Genomic DNA, 17,336 nt, shown 5'->3' with positions numbered 1-17,336 from the left:
GTAGACATCATCCAGGACATAGCTGAACCATAAACTAAAAAGTATTGTCCCCATGGTCATTTTCAAAACTTGAACAAATGTGTCACATATAAAAGATGTGAGACATATAAAAGATGTGAGACATATAAAAGATTGTGAAACTAAATGTATTCATGTTGTTTTGTCAACTTGCTCAGCTGAAAAATCACATAGGCTTCTCTCCAACAACATCACTGAATATTTGGCAATAACTCTTAGAGGGACATCAAGGGGACAGCAGAGAAAGAGACTGGGGTTCAGAGTGTCTTTCCAGATCCAGACAGTCACATATCCTGGCTGAATACTGTCTGTAAAGTACCTGGGAGAGGAAGGAGCAGTGCTGCTCTATTTCCTGCCCACACCCAGCCTCTCTCTCAGTCAGACAACAGAACAGAGAGTGAACAGGATGAACACCCAGCTCCACTTAAAGTACAGCACCCTGCCCTGGCAGCTATTTACTATCAGCCCTGTGATGTAACCACAAATGACATATCAGCCATGGCTAATATATGATCACATATGGCAGCCAGCAGGACGGCAGGGGCTCACGACTACATTCATTGACTCCCCCACCCTGATGTGACAGGGGCCACGTCAGAGTGTCTCAACTGACTCAGAGCTGGGCACACCAGCCACACACAACTACAGCCATCAGGGGCCCTCCACCATCCCCTGGCCAATCATAGGCCCGGATGCCACAGCACTTTTATCACAGAGAGACAAAACTGCTAATCAGGAACGAGGCTGGAGCGATATGGCAGAGGACAGATCAGAGTAGAACACATCCAGGCACCGGGGCGACTGCATCAAACCACTGCCAGAAATAATTGGGCCATGGGTGCTTTAAAGGCGTGAGTCCATTAATAATCAAACAAAGCCAGAGGATATATTTCCCCAACACTTGGGAATTCTGTTAGAGCAAATAATGCAGATATCTTCAGGGAATTCCCTCCCTCTGTCTGTATGGAAAATTGGACCCTTACCTTTTGAACATCAGAAGGCACCCTCTTGATGAAATCCAGTATTTCATTATTGTCAATGGCATGCGGATTGCGCAGCTTCTTGGTAAATTTGTTAATGCCTGTGAAAACAAGAACACATTAATAAATAAAGGTGTCATCCAGACCTGCATATTTTTATAAGGATAAAAAAATATTGCGACCCCATCGCTAGCTCTTTCACCTCCATAGCTACCTTTATATCTGTCCACTAATACAGGACTACAGTAGTAAAGCCTTTGTGGAAAATGTTCTACTAAATGTATTTGAGTGTTTACCAGCATTTGTAACTTAAGTGTGATAATTATCTGTACAAAACAGTTAATCTGATAATATTTGTGAAATATAAAAATACTTGATATGTTTTCCAGTTTCTTGAAATACTTTGTAAATGGAACTTACACTGTATTTCTATGTGAAAACTGAAATGGTCTATTCATTCCTTTTCCATTTTAGTAGACGCTCTTCCAGAACAACTTCCAGTAGTGAATGCATACATTTTCATACTTTTTAGCACTGTGGGAATCAAACCGACAACCCTAGCATTGTAAGCTCCATGCTCTGCCAACTGAGCCACATCATCACAAACCACTTGATGTATCAATGTACTCAATTACAGTATTGTGCATTGTTTTTCTTCAGGCTGATGGAAAGTCTGCAGGTACAAACCTAGAGGACCAGCCTATGTACAACACAGTAATGTACATTTGCTTTAAGTGGTTTGTAAGGATGGTAAAATAATACTGCACAAAAAGTGGTTGTTTTCCATGTTATTTGATCAAGACAAATATTTAATTTGATGTGGATGTTTTGTGTCTTTGCCCATAACTTTGCACGTTTTGATGTACATGACAGGGCAACTACTCTTACAATTCCAATTATTGAATCTTGCAAGATACTGTTCTTAATTATGCAACTACCTTTCTTGCCAAAGCAAAGCAACAGACGTCTATATCGGTCTGCTAATACTAGTAAAGGCCCAGTGCACTACTTTTGTGAGAAAAAAAAAATACTGTATATTTGTAATTATTTTTGTATGATTTTATTTTTTCCCCGTGCTGCAGCACCCTCAGCACCCCTACTTCCCACGGCTATGTTCACCACTGTATGAAATTGCACCCTGTGATGCTATTTGAATTGATCCCCAGGAACTAAATTGAATCAGTACATCAATAAGGTGGAAGGGTTGTATGGACAGTGCAATGGATATGTATCATCCCAAACGTAGAAGTTGTCAGCACAACCGTACAGAGGATGCTATAATGCAGGCAGACACACACACATCCCTGACAGCTTTTGAACAGAGCCTGATAGTTGACTGCAGAACATACACTTTAGTCTGTATCCAAAGGCGACTCAGGTCCTCTGAGTACACATTCAGTACAATAGCCCAGAGCAGAGATTACCACCAACCTCCCCTCCCCCTATCACCACCCCACTCCCAACTACCTTTCCATATCACTCAATCAAATAAGTTTATTCTTTGCTCAATACTGTTATTTCTCCCCATTTGGTTCCATTCCACAGTAGTTCTGGAAAGAAAACAGACCATAATGGGACCATATACTCACTGCTAGCTATAGCGCTTACCTCGATGTGTACACAAAGAACCTAAGGACCTAAATGTGTGCAGACTACATGAAAGGCTTGCCTTGCAACCAGACATGGGGGTTAACTGTGGAGTCAGGAGAGTGTATCAGTGCTGTTGTTTGATATGATTTTGGTATCGATTGTGTTGGAGGCAGTGTAGAAGTAGAGTTTGTTGTTGGCTAACAGCTGGAGGAGGAGTGTCTGTTTCCCTCTGACTGCTGAGGCAACTGTCTATCTCTGTAGGACTGGAGCCGATAATGAGGGTTTACACCAGGAGCCTACACTGCCCAAGGACATCCTGTTTTATATACAGCATGATGTTCTCCCTGCCTCGCTGCTCGACTTTGTTTTCTCACAGACCCTGGGCCTAGCCTTAGACTGGCCTGCTTACATCTCACACTGAGCAGAGCTCTGAGCACAATGGGCCTCTGGAGCTAGCAGCCTGAGCTCTGGGCATTCAAGAGGTGTGAGTGTTCAAATGACTGTTATATAATGGGTGTAAGCGCTATTTACTGTAATTGTCTTATTTCAACAACGTTTTGCCGAAGGGGAGCTATTCATTACAAATGACAGTATTTATAATAAAAATAATGGTGTATATTTGACTTACCCCATATGAAGATAATGTAGCGCAGTGGGATGTAGTATAATGCTGCTGTTGCCACAAAGAGAACCAAGCAGGCCAGGCAGGACAGGAAGGGCACAGACCAGTTGAATGTGCTGTGGATGAAATATTACATCAAATAAAGTCAGAATATCATTATGACTAGGATGTTACAAGATACTGCACAATCAATAATGTAGTTGCTAGCCAAAGCATTATACACCCACTGCTAAAGAGAACATTGAACTCACCAGTATACTGTAAACATAAAATGTCAAACTTACTTCTTGACTCTTTCCCCGATGCATGCGATTTCATCCAAAATGTTTTGGACAGTGACGATAATCTCTTGGACCATATGGATTTTCTCCATCAGTCCCTTTTTCCCAGATTCCTAAAAGTACACAGGCACTGATGAGATCTACTGTACTGAATGTCAATTGTTTGAGGAAGCAAACAAAGCCCAGTTCATGTCTGCCGTACTATCATGGGTAATTAATCTATTGAATGGCCTATAATGTCTCTTCAGACTATGCTTGTGAAAATGAGGCAGATTCAACGTTGGAAAGCTGTCATGATTTCTGCTTTTGTCCGCCACAAACAATGGAAGTGCTCTACATCTAAATCACAGATTAACTGGAGGATGAGACGGACATAAAATGGCCATCAGCAATCAGGCAGCATCCCAGATGACCCAGACAGGAAGAGTAGAAAGAGGCTACATGGTGCAACCAATCCACGGGGCGGGTTTAGACTTGTTTTGCCAGTTCTATCCCACCCACCTCTATACTCTGTTTGGCTCTCTGTCCTCACACCTCTGTGTGTGAGAGAGCAGTGGCTCAGCCATCCCAGATCACAGGGTTGTAATCATTGGATATATTTTCACTCATATAAGACTCACATTTCATGTGAATCGGCTTCGGCTATGTCCACTTTCATCACCAAGGTAGTGTTAATAGTGTTATATTGTTCATTTTGTATTGCTAAATTAATATCATGGCGCAAAAGCCGTGATATGATACAGACATCCTATATAGACCAGATGGACATGGTAAGGTGTCTGCCAATTTCAGTGTGGGGAAAAAAATGGATATTCTTCAGTTGAAATAGACATGATCAGATGAGTGCTGGTAACGGCAGAGAAGAAGCAGCACTGTGAAGCTTTCCAGAGGGAGAGGAGAGGCTGCAGATGATAACACCAGTAATGTGAGCTAAAGAGAGCTGAGAAGACATCAAAAGGAGGAAATAATGACAGAAATGATGACAGAGAAGCGCGAGAGAGAGGGGGAGGAAGATATCTGATGGAGTCTAACAGGAGGCTTGAGGATGTCTATATGTTTGTGTTAGAAGGCAGTTCCAGCACCAGCCTGGGCTCAGTGACAGCGTCCAGACAGAATGCCTTTATCAGAGTCTCATGAGGCAGCCCCTGGGAAAACACGCTGTCCGCCAGCCCAGCACAGATAGACTCCCCACTGTCAGTCCCAAGTCTCCTCCACAACAAACACAGGAAGAGAGTAATTCCAACCCCTGTAGAGAGCCTCCCCAACCAGGCCGCTGGAAATATCTCAAATATGCTTTCTCTGAGAGATTCGTGAAGAGATTATTATCCCATAGTGTCATACAATAGAGACGGAGGGATAGTACTGTAGCCTATCATCCTATAGAAGAGACACGGCACTGTCTGCAGCAAGGCATAAAGAAAACCTCCCTCAGTCTAATGTGAATGCAGATCCTTTACTTCACATTAGATGTTAATTGAGCTCTTTCTCCTGAGCTCTCATTCAAAGCAGATTTTTGCCTGCTAAAAGCCATTAAGATCCATGTCTGTGTGCTCCTGATGGACTGAGAGAGCTGCGCACAGGGAAATTAGAGCTCACTGGATATGGAGCCTCATCAGTTAGGCTCAGATTCCCTTTCATATCTCTATCTAAACTTGTTTAAGGCCCCGTAAACATGAATTAGGATTCAAACCTGATAAGAGATATGAACTCTTATTTAACTGTAACAGATAGGCCTGTGTGCACAAGGTAAATGTAGACAAAGATTATCCAAAGATAACATTATTAAGCTTTCATTTGAATAAAAAAAAGGTCCAAAAGATATGTACTATAAAGTACGCATCAACAAGCTCTCCTGATTATCACCATTCATCTTCCTTAAGACCCTTGAAGTACTCCATCTCCATAGTGATGAAAATTGGAAGTCCTTTACTACATCACTCATTTGATGATATTATTTATCTTTGTTCATTTCCCTTTTTAGCCCCTTACAAAACTGTTCTGTGCTCCTGGCAAACAAAAAAATAAAACAGCTTGGATAGGGATGGGTATACTGAGGGGGGTGGACCACATAAATCGTAAATGTGTACTGATTAGAAAACATGTGTCAAATCATATTCTCATTTCAGACAAAATGGTAAACGCTACCTTTTAAGGCGCCGTAATGGGAACAGATTTGATCTCCTGCACAAAGGTAAATAGCAAATATGGTTTCACAGGCATGTTGGGCATAATCAAACGCTTAAGAAAGCTCATTTAACATTGCTTTAATTTGAATAAATGGCATCAAATTTGAATATTCATTCAAAGCTTGACTGAATATTTTCTAGTGACTTATTCCACAAAGGCGCGAAAATGCACATCTTAATGAAAAACACCTGTGATTTTGGCATGGGTTCTGGTATGGTGTTAAAACAAGCTAACAAACAAATGGATACACAAACAAACGTGTGAGCAGCTCCCAGAAGCAGTACGTTTTAGAGGGTACATACCTACCATAATGCACATAACTGATCACAGTCTGCAGTCGGTCTGGCCGGTGTGCTGAAGGTGACCCAGTGGTGACTACGGTCTGAGGGGGTAAGCGAAAGCACCCCTCCAGCTCAATCTGCCACCTCCTCAACCCCCCGAATCCAACCCCCTGCTCCCCTGGACAGTGCTTGAGGAACAACGCTCCCCCTCTCCCACCCCCAGACCAGCCATACCAGCCAAAGGCCATAGGAGACCTGTTTTATCTTCTCTGTTCATTATGATGGAGATCTATGGGCTTGTTTTGCTTTGTATTTTTTATGTTATGATTAAATATTGTCTATCTGCACAATTGATACCTAAGGCTAAAAGGAAGTCACTTTGGCCACACATAATTTGTACGCTGTCTCTTTCCCTGAGGACAGATTTGTTCACAGAGAGAGAGAGAGATCTGTTGTGTATTATCCTGCTGTAACGTAGCCGGGCCTTTCGTCTCTCCTTAACGTCATGCCTTCACATTCCTAGTGCTCTAGCGGAGGTTTACATATTTCCTTCCTCCAGGGGAAAACAGGGGAAACACATATTTGAGTGTTAATGGTAACCTTCTCAGAGGGGATAGCCTTCATTCACATCTTCTCAAAAGGACTAGGGAAAAAAGTAGTGCCTTTGAAGTCATCACATTTTTAACACTGACCACTCTTTAACCCCAAATAGTTTGAAAGACTTTGATATGAAGTGTAAAGCTACACTGCTTGATCTGCCTGCATGATATCACATTTAAGTGACAGCAAAACCATAATACGACAGAAATAAGCCACTTTAAATTAAATCTGACAGCTTAAAACAAACACAGGCAACTGCTTCATTAGTAAATGAAAGAAGAGAGTGTGAATGGTCTTAGCTGGCTCATGTTAAACCTTTCAGAGAGGACTTCAAGGAACAGGAAGGATTTGGATTCAACTGCTACTCCGCAATACATGCACATGTATTTAGAAAAATCTCCTCCCTGCTTTTTGAAAATCATATTTCTTTTTTACTCTTAAAGAAAAAAACTAAGGTGAAAGGAAACCAAAAACTGTCAAATCATTGAGATGATAAAGACCTGCTTCTAATGATCCTATTTCAGTAGTGGCGTTATTAAAAGGAACACCATAAAAGCGGCACATCCTCATTCACTATTCATACAAACACACAATTGTCATATCATTGCTATATATATTTGGCCGCAGGATTGTCTCTTCTAAGCTCTTATTACAAATGCAGTGCAGCTAAGCGTACGCTGCGTTATGTGTATCCACACATATCATGAGAGTTTCATCCATGAATTAGCCTTTGCTTTCAGGCAGGATTTGGAGGACGGGCCTGTTTTTTAGCGGAGGGTGTTCCTCTCCATATGAAGGTAGCCCCTGGTCATCACAACAGAATATATTGAGCATATTATGGGTATGATTCCTGGGTCTAGACATACTGCAGAGGGATCATTGCTTGGAGGCTTTGCAGCAGATCCACACTTCCCCACCATAAAGCAATAATGCACATCCCATTAACTCTTCGCTCTCCTGACTAAAATGAAAGGAAATGTCTAGATAGGAGGAATAAGGAATAAAGACCATGACTATTTTGTCTTCTCCTTTTGGTGTTGGCGTGCATTAAAATAATTGTTTTGGTATTGGGTGTCAAGAGATAAAAATCACATTCAGATTAACAATTAGAAATATGACATAATTATGAATACAGAGGTCCAATTGTTTAAGTGAGTGATAATCTTTATAGAATAGATAAGTACATACTGTACAGATGTCTGTAAATATGTATACTTCTGTACCGTTGCGCTTAGCCTAATTTGTTAGGGTAGGGAAAAGGTAAATCTCATAGTAACCATCCCATTCAGAAAAGTGAATACATCTTCACTCGCTACTAATATCCCCAATGGCAGACAAACTTCAATTAATGATGCAGTTTAACGTAGATTTTGAATTTCAAAGGACTGGGATACTGCGGCAAAGCACATTTGTAGTGATACTGAATACCCAATGGAATAGAATGTAGTAAGTGCTGAAAGAGACGTGTTTGTTCACATGGCATTACTCTTTCCTACATTCTGCCCTAATTTTGAATGCATTAAATGTTAGTTTCTGCGAGACCATTTCCAGTGGAACTATGCAAAAGTCACAACTTAAACTTGTATAACTGGCATACAGAATAATACCTTCTCATCTTCCTCCTCATCATCGGTCATGTTCATGTTCGTCTACAAGAGAATGGAGAGAGGTAGAGTGTGTTTTCAAATGGACAGGGACACACGCGGGCACTGGAGCATTTTGAACAAACACCTAGTAATGAAATTCTGCTCTAGTACATATACTTCTATTGGGAGAGGCCTGTTTCATAGACTGCATCACAGGGGTGACTTCACACAAAAGGAGAGGTGAAAGAGGGCCTTCCTCACAAGAGCACTGTCACAGCAAAGCAATCTCATTTCTTCACAACAGAAAAACAGAAAGAGGAAAAAACAAACATTTAATTTGGATGCCGTTGCCTAGTTTACTTTACGTCAACTCATCCCTGACGCCTACATGGTGCACACTGTGACATTGCCTGTGAACAAGGCTGTGTTACTGCTGGGCACAGGGTCACAGAGAGGTGAAAGAGGCTCCACGCTTGATATGAGGGTGAACCCGGGCTTTAACATTGCCCAGGGACTGCATCTTTGCCAGCAGCCACAAACACAATCAGTGGGTTGGTGTTAGGGATGTTTGCAGGCCAGGGCCCTGGCCATCAAGATAGCTTACAACACAGTGAAATTGGGGGACATTGAGAAGTGGAAACAGCATTAACCTTTACAGACATGGCTAGGGGAGACTTGATTTCCATAACCTCAACTTTGATACAGAGGAGATAGCCCTACCATCTTGAGAATGTAATCAATACCCTGTGTCTAGAACAGTATCAACACAGCATCAATGCAATGTTGTATGCTCAAATAATACTGTATATGCCTCAACAAAGTAAATAAATGAAAAATGCATTTTGCTAATATTTTGAAAAAAATTATGTTAACGGCATACTCTTCATTCACTATTATAGAGCATTGTGGGCAGTTCGACACAGCCAAATTCTAGTGGGAGTGCCAATCTATGTCCTGACAGCCAGAGGCTGCTCTGCTCTGTATGCTTCTGACCAGTGAGTGGGCGAGGGGGACATGAAGAGCTGCTATGACGTGTGTAGGATAGACCAGAGCTGTATAGAGTACAGTACAGTAGGAGGAGACACTCACCAGATCCTGATTGTTGCTGAACCTCCCCGGGGTGACCTGGAAGTAGTTCCAGCCGATAAGCAGCAGCAGGAAGATGGGCATCATGAAGAGCTCCCAGGTCCACACCATCACCATGAAGGTCTGGAAGGACAGGGGAAGGTCGGGGAGAGGCATAGTGTGGGAGAAAGTGGGGTGTGAGACTCACAAACAGCACGAATACAGCACGAAGGGTGGCATCGCCGTCATACAACATGGGCTAGAACCCAAGCCCAGACACAATGTCCTGTTCACCCCACACATCCCAGCATGCACCTCTCCAAATAAACATAATGGGTTTACCTACCGCCCAAGCCCCATGAAGAGCACAGCAGAATGCAAAGCTACGCCACTACACTACACAGCATCAGTTTCCCCTCTTAGTGGCTGGGAGGTAAGAGAGGCATTTGGGGATAATTTTTTATATTCCAAAATCCCATTTATTTACAGCAATAACAGTGCTGGCAGTGTGCCTTTATGCAGAAGGGAAAGTCTGACAAGGGTAGGCATGGAATCCTGTATTTTATACAGCATATCAAACCCTCTTATACTGGGAAGAATTTGGGCTGTCTGACTGACTGTGACTAGGAACATATGGCAACTGGAGAAGCATTTGCAACGTTTACCCCTCCACAGTGATGATAGTGAGAAAAGCCAAGACCCCTGGTAGAAATAAGATGGATCACACTGAATGAGTAATCCCTCATAATTCTGTAAAGAAGCGGTGGTAAGCACAGCACACAACACCCACTGCACTTCACAGCAGAGCACTAATTGGACGGCTGCATTTAAACCCATTTAGTGACAGCCTAATGAGTTTGGCTCTAGCTGAAATGATCCACTGTGTGAGGAGGAGCACACCAGCAAGTTGACAATGAAGAAATGAAGTCCTCAAAGTTAGTATTATTTTATATCTATTACTGTGTAACACTCTGCCTAGACATACATTTTACCCGTTTCTGAGGAGGCCATTTTCTTTTGTAATGGATATAAGTACTCCCTTCTATATCATAAAATATGATTTACTCTTTGAAAGGTACAAAAACTCCCCTCTTTCTTCAACTTTGTTTTCATGAGAGGAGGAACTTAACAATAAGGCTAGAAGAAAACAAACCTAGTAACCTACAACACCCAATGGAATGAGGAGTGGGATGGTTTCTCAGAACATTACACTAGCTCTCTACAATAGCATGCTGTGCCATTTGAGTGTGGACTGCTGGGGGCTTGTTACAGTAGAAACAATATGTTTGACTTAGACCTTAGACAGGATGTGAACCGCTTGGGCCTTCAGGCCTCCATTTGAGCCCTGTAAACAGCAGACTGGTCCTGTCATATCAGCCTGTTTCCAGCCCTACTGGCTCTGGGGCAGTCTACCTACTTCCACGCCAGGCCTGGGCTCAATGGATTCAAACTGCCTCCAGGGAAATGTGAACCATGAGTAATGCTCCAAACACTGGTCTCTCCCAGCCCTAGGCTTCCCCATCACATAGGTTTACTATCGTTCAATAATATCTGGGTAATGAGAAGTGTAGGAACAACACCGTGGGATGACCAAGATGTGAGGACATAATATGAACAATATGTTACTGCAATTTCTCCATAACAAATTATTTGAATTACGCATCCACAACTAACGCTGGTGGGAAAACCTAAAGGTAAACTATGAATTTGCATGATGTGCGGAGGTAGCTTCAGCATGTCTGCTTCTATTTATGAATAACCTACGTCATATGTTGTCACCTCTATTCCCATGAGGCTATTCTAAACCAACACAATTTTCACCCCAGAGGAATTCAGCAGGCTACTGGACAGGTAGCTTGTCATATTGAGAGTATTCCCGCAAAAAGAAATGCCTGGAAACTGACATGAGCCCAGCAGGAATGTTGAACCCCCTTGCCCTCCTTGCAAAAGCTGCTACATTAACCACTAAAGTCTAATTGCCTGGTCTCTGTCTTCCTGTGCAAGTCAACAATGGGAGCCAATTCATTTCCTCCCAGGGAGTCAGTAGAGAGAATCTGTCACAGGTATTCATAATCGCCCACTAATGCAAGTTTCTGCTCACCACGCTCTGGCTTGGTGGACAAGATAAAAGGCTAGAGAAATACAATGCCTTGTGTCTAAACTGAGCACCTAAATGAGGGTATAAACCAAAACTGTCAGAAATATCTCCACAATTCCTCCCTCGCGGTGTGTCAGTTCGTGTTTAGAGAATTTACATGCTTTAAAAAAAAACACTAATAAAAATGTAACTGTGAACATCTGGGAAAGCCGCTGGAATTCCTTCACTCAGGCTCACAGAGCTGCGTCTTCACCATCAGATATTTCTCATTAATGAGCAGAGGCAAAGGTATACCTTTTCCCCCGTCTCCTCACATTCTCTGAGGCTTCTGTGAAATGGAGACAGAACTAATTCCTCGCTAAGTGGTTTATGTTTTATTAGTGCCGAGCATGAGTGATTAAAGGACGGGGTGGACAAAGTGCAACCTGTCAGGCTTAAGTGTACATTTATATTGAAAATAATCCACCTTTTAATGGGCCTCAAAGTTGGGCTCCATTTCATTTCAGTCCTATCTTAGTTTTTTTTATCCCACTACAAATTACACATGACAACGGGAACCTTAAAGTCCAAAACACTACAACACTGATATGTTACATTGGCAGTAAAGCAGTCATTTATTTCACTAAAAGGATAGAAAGCAACAAACAGAAAGCAGGGGAGCTAATAATGAATGATCTACCTGAACGGTACATTTACACACAGCAGAATTGGATAATGAACGACTTGTAATTGAACAAGTGTTAGTATGTGTGTCTGGGAGGAGTGTCTTTAATGTAGGAAACCTCCCTTGACAAACACCATTTTACTGAAAAATGCCTACATGATTATGCATGGGGTGTCTAACAATGAATGAATCAAAAATATTAGCGCGCAGTGGATTAGGTGATGGAGATGTACTCTCCTTAGCCACCTGTAAGCGCCTGGAGAAGGGCCGACCCTGGGCAGCGCCACTCTGCCAGCGGGGTTAACAACAGGCTGACAGATTTGTTTTATAGTGCCATTAATATGATTTCAGTAAATGCATTCTGCGCCTTCTCATGCAGATCCCCTGGCCAGCACAATCCAGCACCTAATAATAAAGCACTCAGCGATTAAAAGTGTGAATAAAATAACTCTTAAAGCTGAGCAAGCATGGCAGCTCACACCACCCACACTCTCCCAGGAGGGGGAGAGGGGACCGCAGTAGGAACAAAAGGTCGAAGACGCCTTCTCCAAGAGTTTCTACCATCCTGCAAATTGATTAATGGGAGAGAGAGGGCCCACTCTACCAACCAGACGACTGACTAAACACTAGACAGGAGGGCTGCCAAATCCTGCACATATACACAGCTCCATGTAAACATATACTGTATGTGCCAAACTAATGAAATGTGATGTTATGGAGAATCATATCATTGAATGTATTTAATCCTACAATTATAGCAATTATTACCAATAGTGTATCACTCATTATTACCCTGACATTAAGCTTGCATTAAAGAGGACACCGTAATTACAAATACAATACTAAGCAGCTCTAATACTGTAACTATAGGAAATCTATAAAAAGGGGCAATTCTTATCTCTTCTGTGTCTATCTTTGGTTGAGCTTGGAAAGCTACTGTAAACTAAGAGAAAAACAGAGCAGAGAGAGGATAGAGCCAACTAGCATTATGGGGGTCAGTCAGTGGGGCTGTGGATGGATGCCAGATTACATGAATGTAGCTGAATAAGTTTAACAAGGCTGACTACAGGCTCCAGGGGTATCTGTCTCTCTCTTCCTGTGTGTGTGTGTGTGTGTGTGTGTGTGTGTGTGTGTGTGTGTGTGTGTGTGTGTGTGTGTGTGTGTGTGTGTGTGTGTGTGTGTGTGTGTGTGTGTGTGTGTGTGTGTGTGTGTGTGTGTGTGTGTGTGTGTGTGTGTGTGTAATGTAAAGAGGGGTAAAAACCTTGCATAATCGCCACTCTGATATAGATGTACATTTTCTGGGTGAAATCAAGGGCAGTGGGAGTAATCTGCATTGCTTCCTCAAATTAAAATACAAAAAAAAGAGATTAATAATGAATCAAAGGCACCAGTGGATGCTCGGCTCACGCAGGCCTTTTTTTCAGCCAGGCTGGAACAGAGAGTCTAGCTGAGGGCTGATGTTGGGGAAGCTAGTCGGCGGCAGGCTTTAAAGCATCTGTAAACGCAGAGAAATTAGACATGTCATTTGTGGTGAGCTCGGGCCAATAAGGGGACAGGCTTTCAGGGGGTGTTGGAGGCAGAGAGGAAGCACAGATGAGATTTCTCTGCAGGGCAGGTAGAGATGGTGTGGGCAGCCATGGTGCTCAGAGCTAACGCTAAATAAATATTTCACATACGCTCAGCTCAAGTCATATTGACTAGGGAGAGCGAGAGAGAGAGAGAAAGAGAGAGAGGGGAAATCTCATATCCCTCTTGAGAATGAATGTATCATCTGTAGCAGCTCGGACCACTAAAGAATGTATACACAGTACACACAAATAAACCATTGGTATAGACAAGTTTCTGATAATCCAAGCCATATCTAAAAAATAAAACAATATGAACCCGAGTTTTACTTACTGCAATGGCTTTTAAGTATGCCATGAAACAAGGCAATACATTTCAATGTAAACTCCATCAATTTAATTTAATTCGAACAATGAATCTGGAAATTAATTTCACATCCAGTTATGAATCTAATTGAGTTTAATTCAATAATGATTCATAAATAAGGAAATTGAAAGCTTACAACTCAAGGAATGTTAAGAAAATTCAGTGGCTGCTAGTAAGGATGCCAGTACTAGTACAGTATAGCGATAGCGGGCTCCTTATCAAAGGGAAGGGAAGACAAGAGAAGATCATCAGCGCTAGGCAGGGCATTAGCATTTATTTGCAAGACCGGTGCTGGCCGTTGTCTCCCTGCCTGTCTGACACATGCCAATGCTGAAGCAGGTCTGGAGTAAGGGTGGAGCGGGGCTGGGCCAGGGTTGTACCAGGGCGGTCAGTAGGGGCCCCGTGGTGCCTGTCAGTAGTGACCACTCCAACCCCAAGCTCCAGCACTGGCCACAAGTGTTTAATCCGTGTCGGGAGCGTTAACACTGAACGACCTCCTGGGTGACAGATCCTTCATGAGAGACTTTTCCCCCGAGGAGGTGGGGAGGGAGGGAGTAGCGTTTACTCTCTCTCCCTTCCCTCCCTGTCAGCTCGGCTCACAGACATGTTAGCGCACACGGGCCGAGGTCTGCCCCGTTACAGCCACACACAGACACGGTCAGGTCACAGGCTCTAGGGAGAGGTGTCCTCTGTGACTGGGGAGGCGGTGAGCATGTTAGAGGCAGTCATTACGATACGGCACACACCACAGGGTTAAACACAGAGCACACTTCATCTGGGGCCAAAATAAGCACAATATTAAAGCGCTACGGAGGGACAGACAAAGCACCATGGCGGATGCACCAACACAGAGGGCTGCAGTGTTATTCATAGCAACATCATCTTGTTCATCCTCTGAAATTATCATTTCATACTGCTTTATATTTGTAATGAAAATGAATATATTATACAATACAAGACAATTAATTATTAAAATAAATTTGAAAATAACAAGTGTATTATTTTGCAGAAAATATGTTATTTAACGCTCTAATTGAGAGAGGACAACTGTCTGCCAGAGAAAGGCTCTCTGTATAATAAGAGAACGTGTCTCAAGGTTACGGTTACCAGCTAGCCCCTAGAGCTGTCAACTGACACACTGCCATCCAATGTGGCACCTCAATAGCAGTACCGACTATTTAAAATAGGAAGGCGGCTCTCAATAATTGTGGATACTGATATCCCATTCTTTAAGAATGAATACATCATAGACTATTTTCAAAATCATGCACACATCACCATGAAGGGCTGTCTCCCTCTCCCTCCCTGCTATATTCCCACTGCAAACTCTGTGAGAACTCCCACAGCCATAGAGTTTAAGAGTGTAACCCCCGAGACGCAAGAACCCACTCCTTTAAGGCCAGCCGAGCCACACACAGTCCTCCAACTTTTTCAACAGAAAGAAAACAAATGCAGAGAAAGGAACGAGAGGTTTCACAGGCATGTATACAATTTGACTTTACACTCCTATCACACTCTTCTGGTCATACATACTGCATTACTGCATCGCAGTAAACCAAAAAGGGACAGATCAGTGCTCACCAAACATGCCATTTTTGGGGACGGTGTTAAATAGAATAATTATGACAGCACTGACTATGGCTTTGATCCTGGCCGTCCTGGTATTCTGGGTAATGGGCCCGGCTGGGGGGCAAGCGGGCGTGGTGCGCGACACCTCACAGGTGGTCCCTTGGGACCTCTGGATCCAGATCTGACCCTATCCTGCTCTCATCTGGGAGATGAGGATTCTATCAGCCAAAAAAAGCAGCCGTGGCAGTTGCCAACAGTGTTTTTCAGCTGCACCGCATCAAACATTCATCAACAGCCATCTTTACAGTCTGTGATGTGAGGCAATCAGCATTTCACAGGCTGTCAAATGATGTCTAAACCAGTTGCTACCTGGCAGTGTCATAAAGAAAGCTGTTCAAATACTCACATAAGGTATACAGGTTTCTTTCTAATCAGAATTCCTAACAGACGAGACCACCTAATATGTTAAAATATTAATTCTACTTAAATACTTAAAGCGCTCTAATGACAGAAAAGCTCAAAATCAGCTTTCATGTGTAAATAATCCCTTTTCTTTTTTTGAGGACCTCCATCCATTTCATCTAAATCTAAATTGTTCTCAACTCTAAACGTCTGAAACAGATTAATATGTCTGGCTAATACATGCTCATTTAGTATGTTTGAGAAACTTCTGTTCTGTTGGTCCAGCAGATCCACAGAATGGAGGCTTTCACTTTTACAGTTTTTCCCATGAAGAATTCTAGCTGGGAGAAGAGTTATCTCCCATCAGGCTCTCCACTACATAGTTCAGCAGTGCTATAGCTCCATCTACAGGCACTGGAAATATCTACAGGAAAGAACTCTGGGTGACCCCTCTCTCTGCAGTTGCTGCTGATGTATGGCACATTCATCTAGCTCAGTATTGGGGAGGAGCACATTCAAAATGGAGTTATTTGATGAAGATTTTAGCTGTCACACTCTCTCTCTCTCCCAGAAGAAGGGAACAGGTCATTGACAAACTTTAGAAAAAGGCACATCCTAGGCTCATTACTGTAGCATAAACAAGCGCTGAAAGAAATCCAAATTTGTTCTTTGTATTTCTGTTTGCCGATGAAGACGTTTATGAGGCTTTGCCAGAAGTTTTTTTAAATGCTTGCAAAATATTATTTGAACATTACCTAATTAGAAAGTTGCTATTTTGAAACTGAAACCTATGGGTGGAAAATCCAAGGTATAACTTCAAATAGTATAGACTCCACTTACAAAGGAGATTACGCAATCAGAATCAGTAACCTCAAGCCCTGCAAACAATGACAGTGCTGCAGAAGTTTGCATTCTTCACAGGCTTCCTCTTCGCATTATAATTATAAGATGAGCCATCTTAATTTTAAAACAGTGTACATTGTATGCCCAATTTAAATAGTCTACTCAGAATACTCACTTTTCTGATTGCCAAACATGAGGGAATTTGTATTTAACCATTATTATACCAGGTAAGTGACTGAGAACACACTCTAATTTATAGCAACAACCTGGGGAATAGTTACAGTGGAGAGGGGATGAATGAGCTAATTGGAAGCTGGGGATGATTAGGTGGCCATCATGGTATGAGTGACAGATTGGGAATTTAGCCAGGACACCAGGGTTAACACCCCTACTCTTATGATAAATGCCATGGGATCTTTAGCGACCACAGAGAGTCAGGACACCCATTTAACGTCCCATCCGAAAGACGGCACCCTATCACTGCCCTGGGGTATTTCTTTTTTTGGGGGTGGGGACAAGAGGAAAGTGTGCCTCCTATTGGCCCTTCAACACCTCTTCCAGCAGAATCTGGTCTCCCATCCAGGGACCAACGCTGCTTAGCTTCAGAGGCAAGCCAGC

The 17,336-nt window shown here is 42.7% G+C and overlaps 1 protein-coding gene across 1 annotated transcript in view; it reads right to left on the bottom strand.

Annotated features, from left to right (window-relative positions):
* The window catches only part of mctp2a (multiple C2 domains, transmembrane 2a), a 40,352-nt gene that overhangs the window by 1,401 nt on the left and 21,615 nt on the right, over positions 1 to 17,336 (bottom strand). The window contains 5 exon segments of the mRNA XM_039000371.1: positions 1,002 to 1,099; positions 3,217 to 3,326; positions 3,495 to 3,604; positions 8,167 to 8,208; positions 9,235 to 9,354. Coding sequence (XP_038856299.1) covers positions 1,002 to 1,099; positions 3,217 to 3,326; positions 3,495 to 3,604; positions 8,167 to 8,208; positions 9,235 to 9,354 — 480 coding nt within the window.

This window comes from Salvelinus namaycush, chromosome 9 (assembly GCF_016432855.1).
Source record: "Salvelinus namaycush isolate Seneca chromosome 9, SaNama_1.0, whole genome shotgun sequence".
Lineage (NCBI taxonomy): Eukaryota > Metazoa > Chordata > Actinopteri > Salmoniformes > Salmonidae > Salvelinus > Salvelinus namaycush.
The sequence above is the reverse complement of the archived record's forward strand: the minus strand, read 5'-3'. Positions and strand labels throughout refer to the sequence as shown.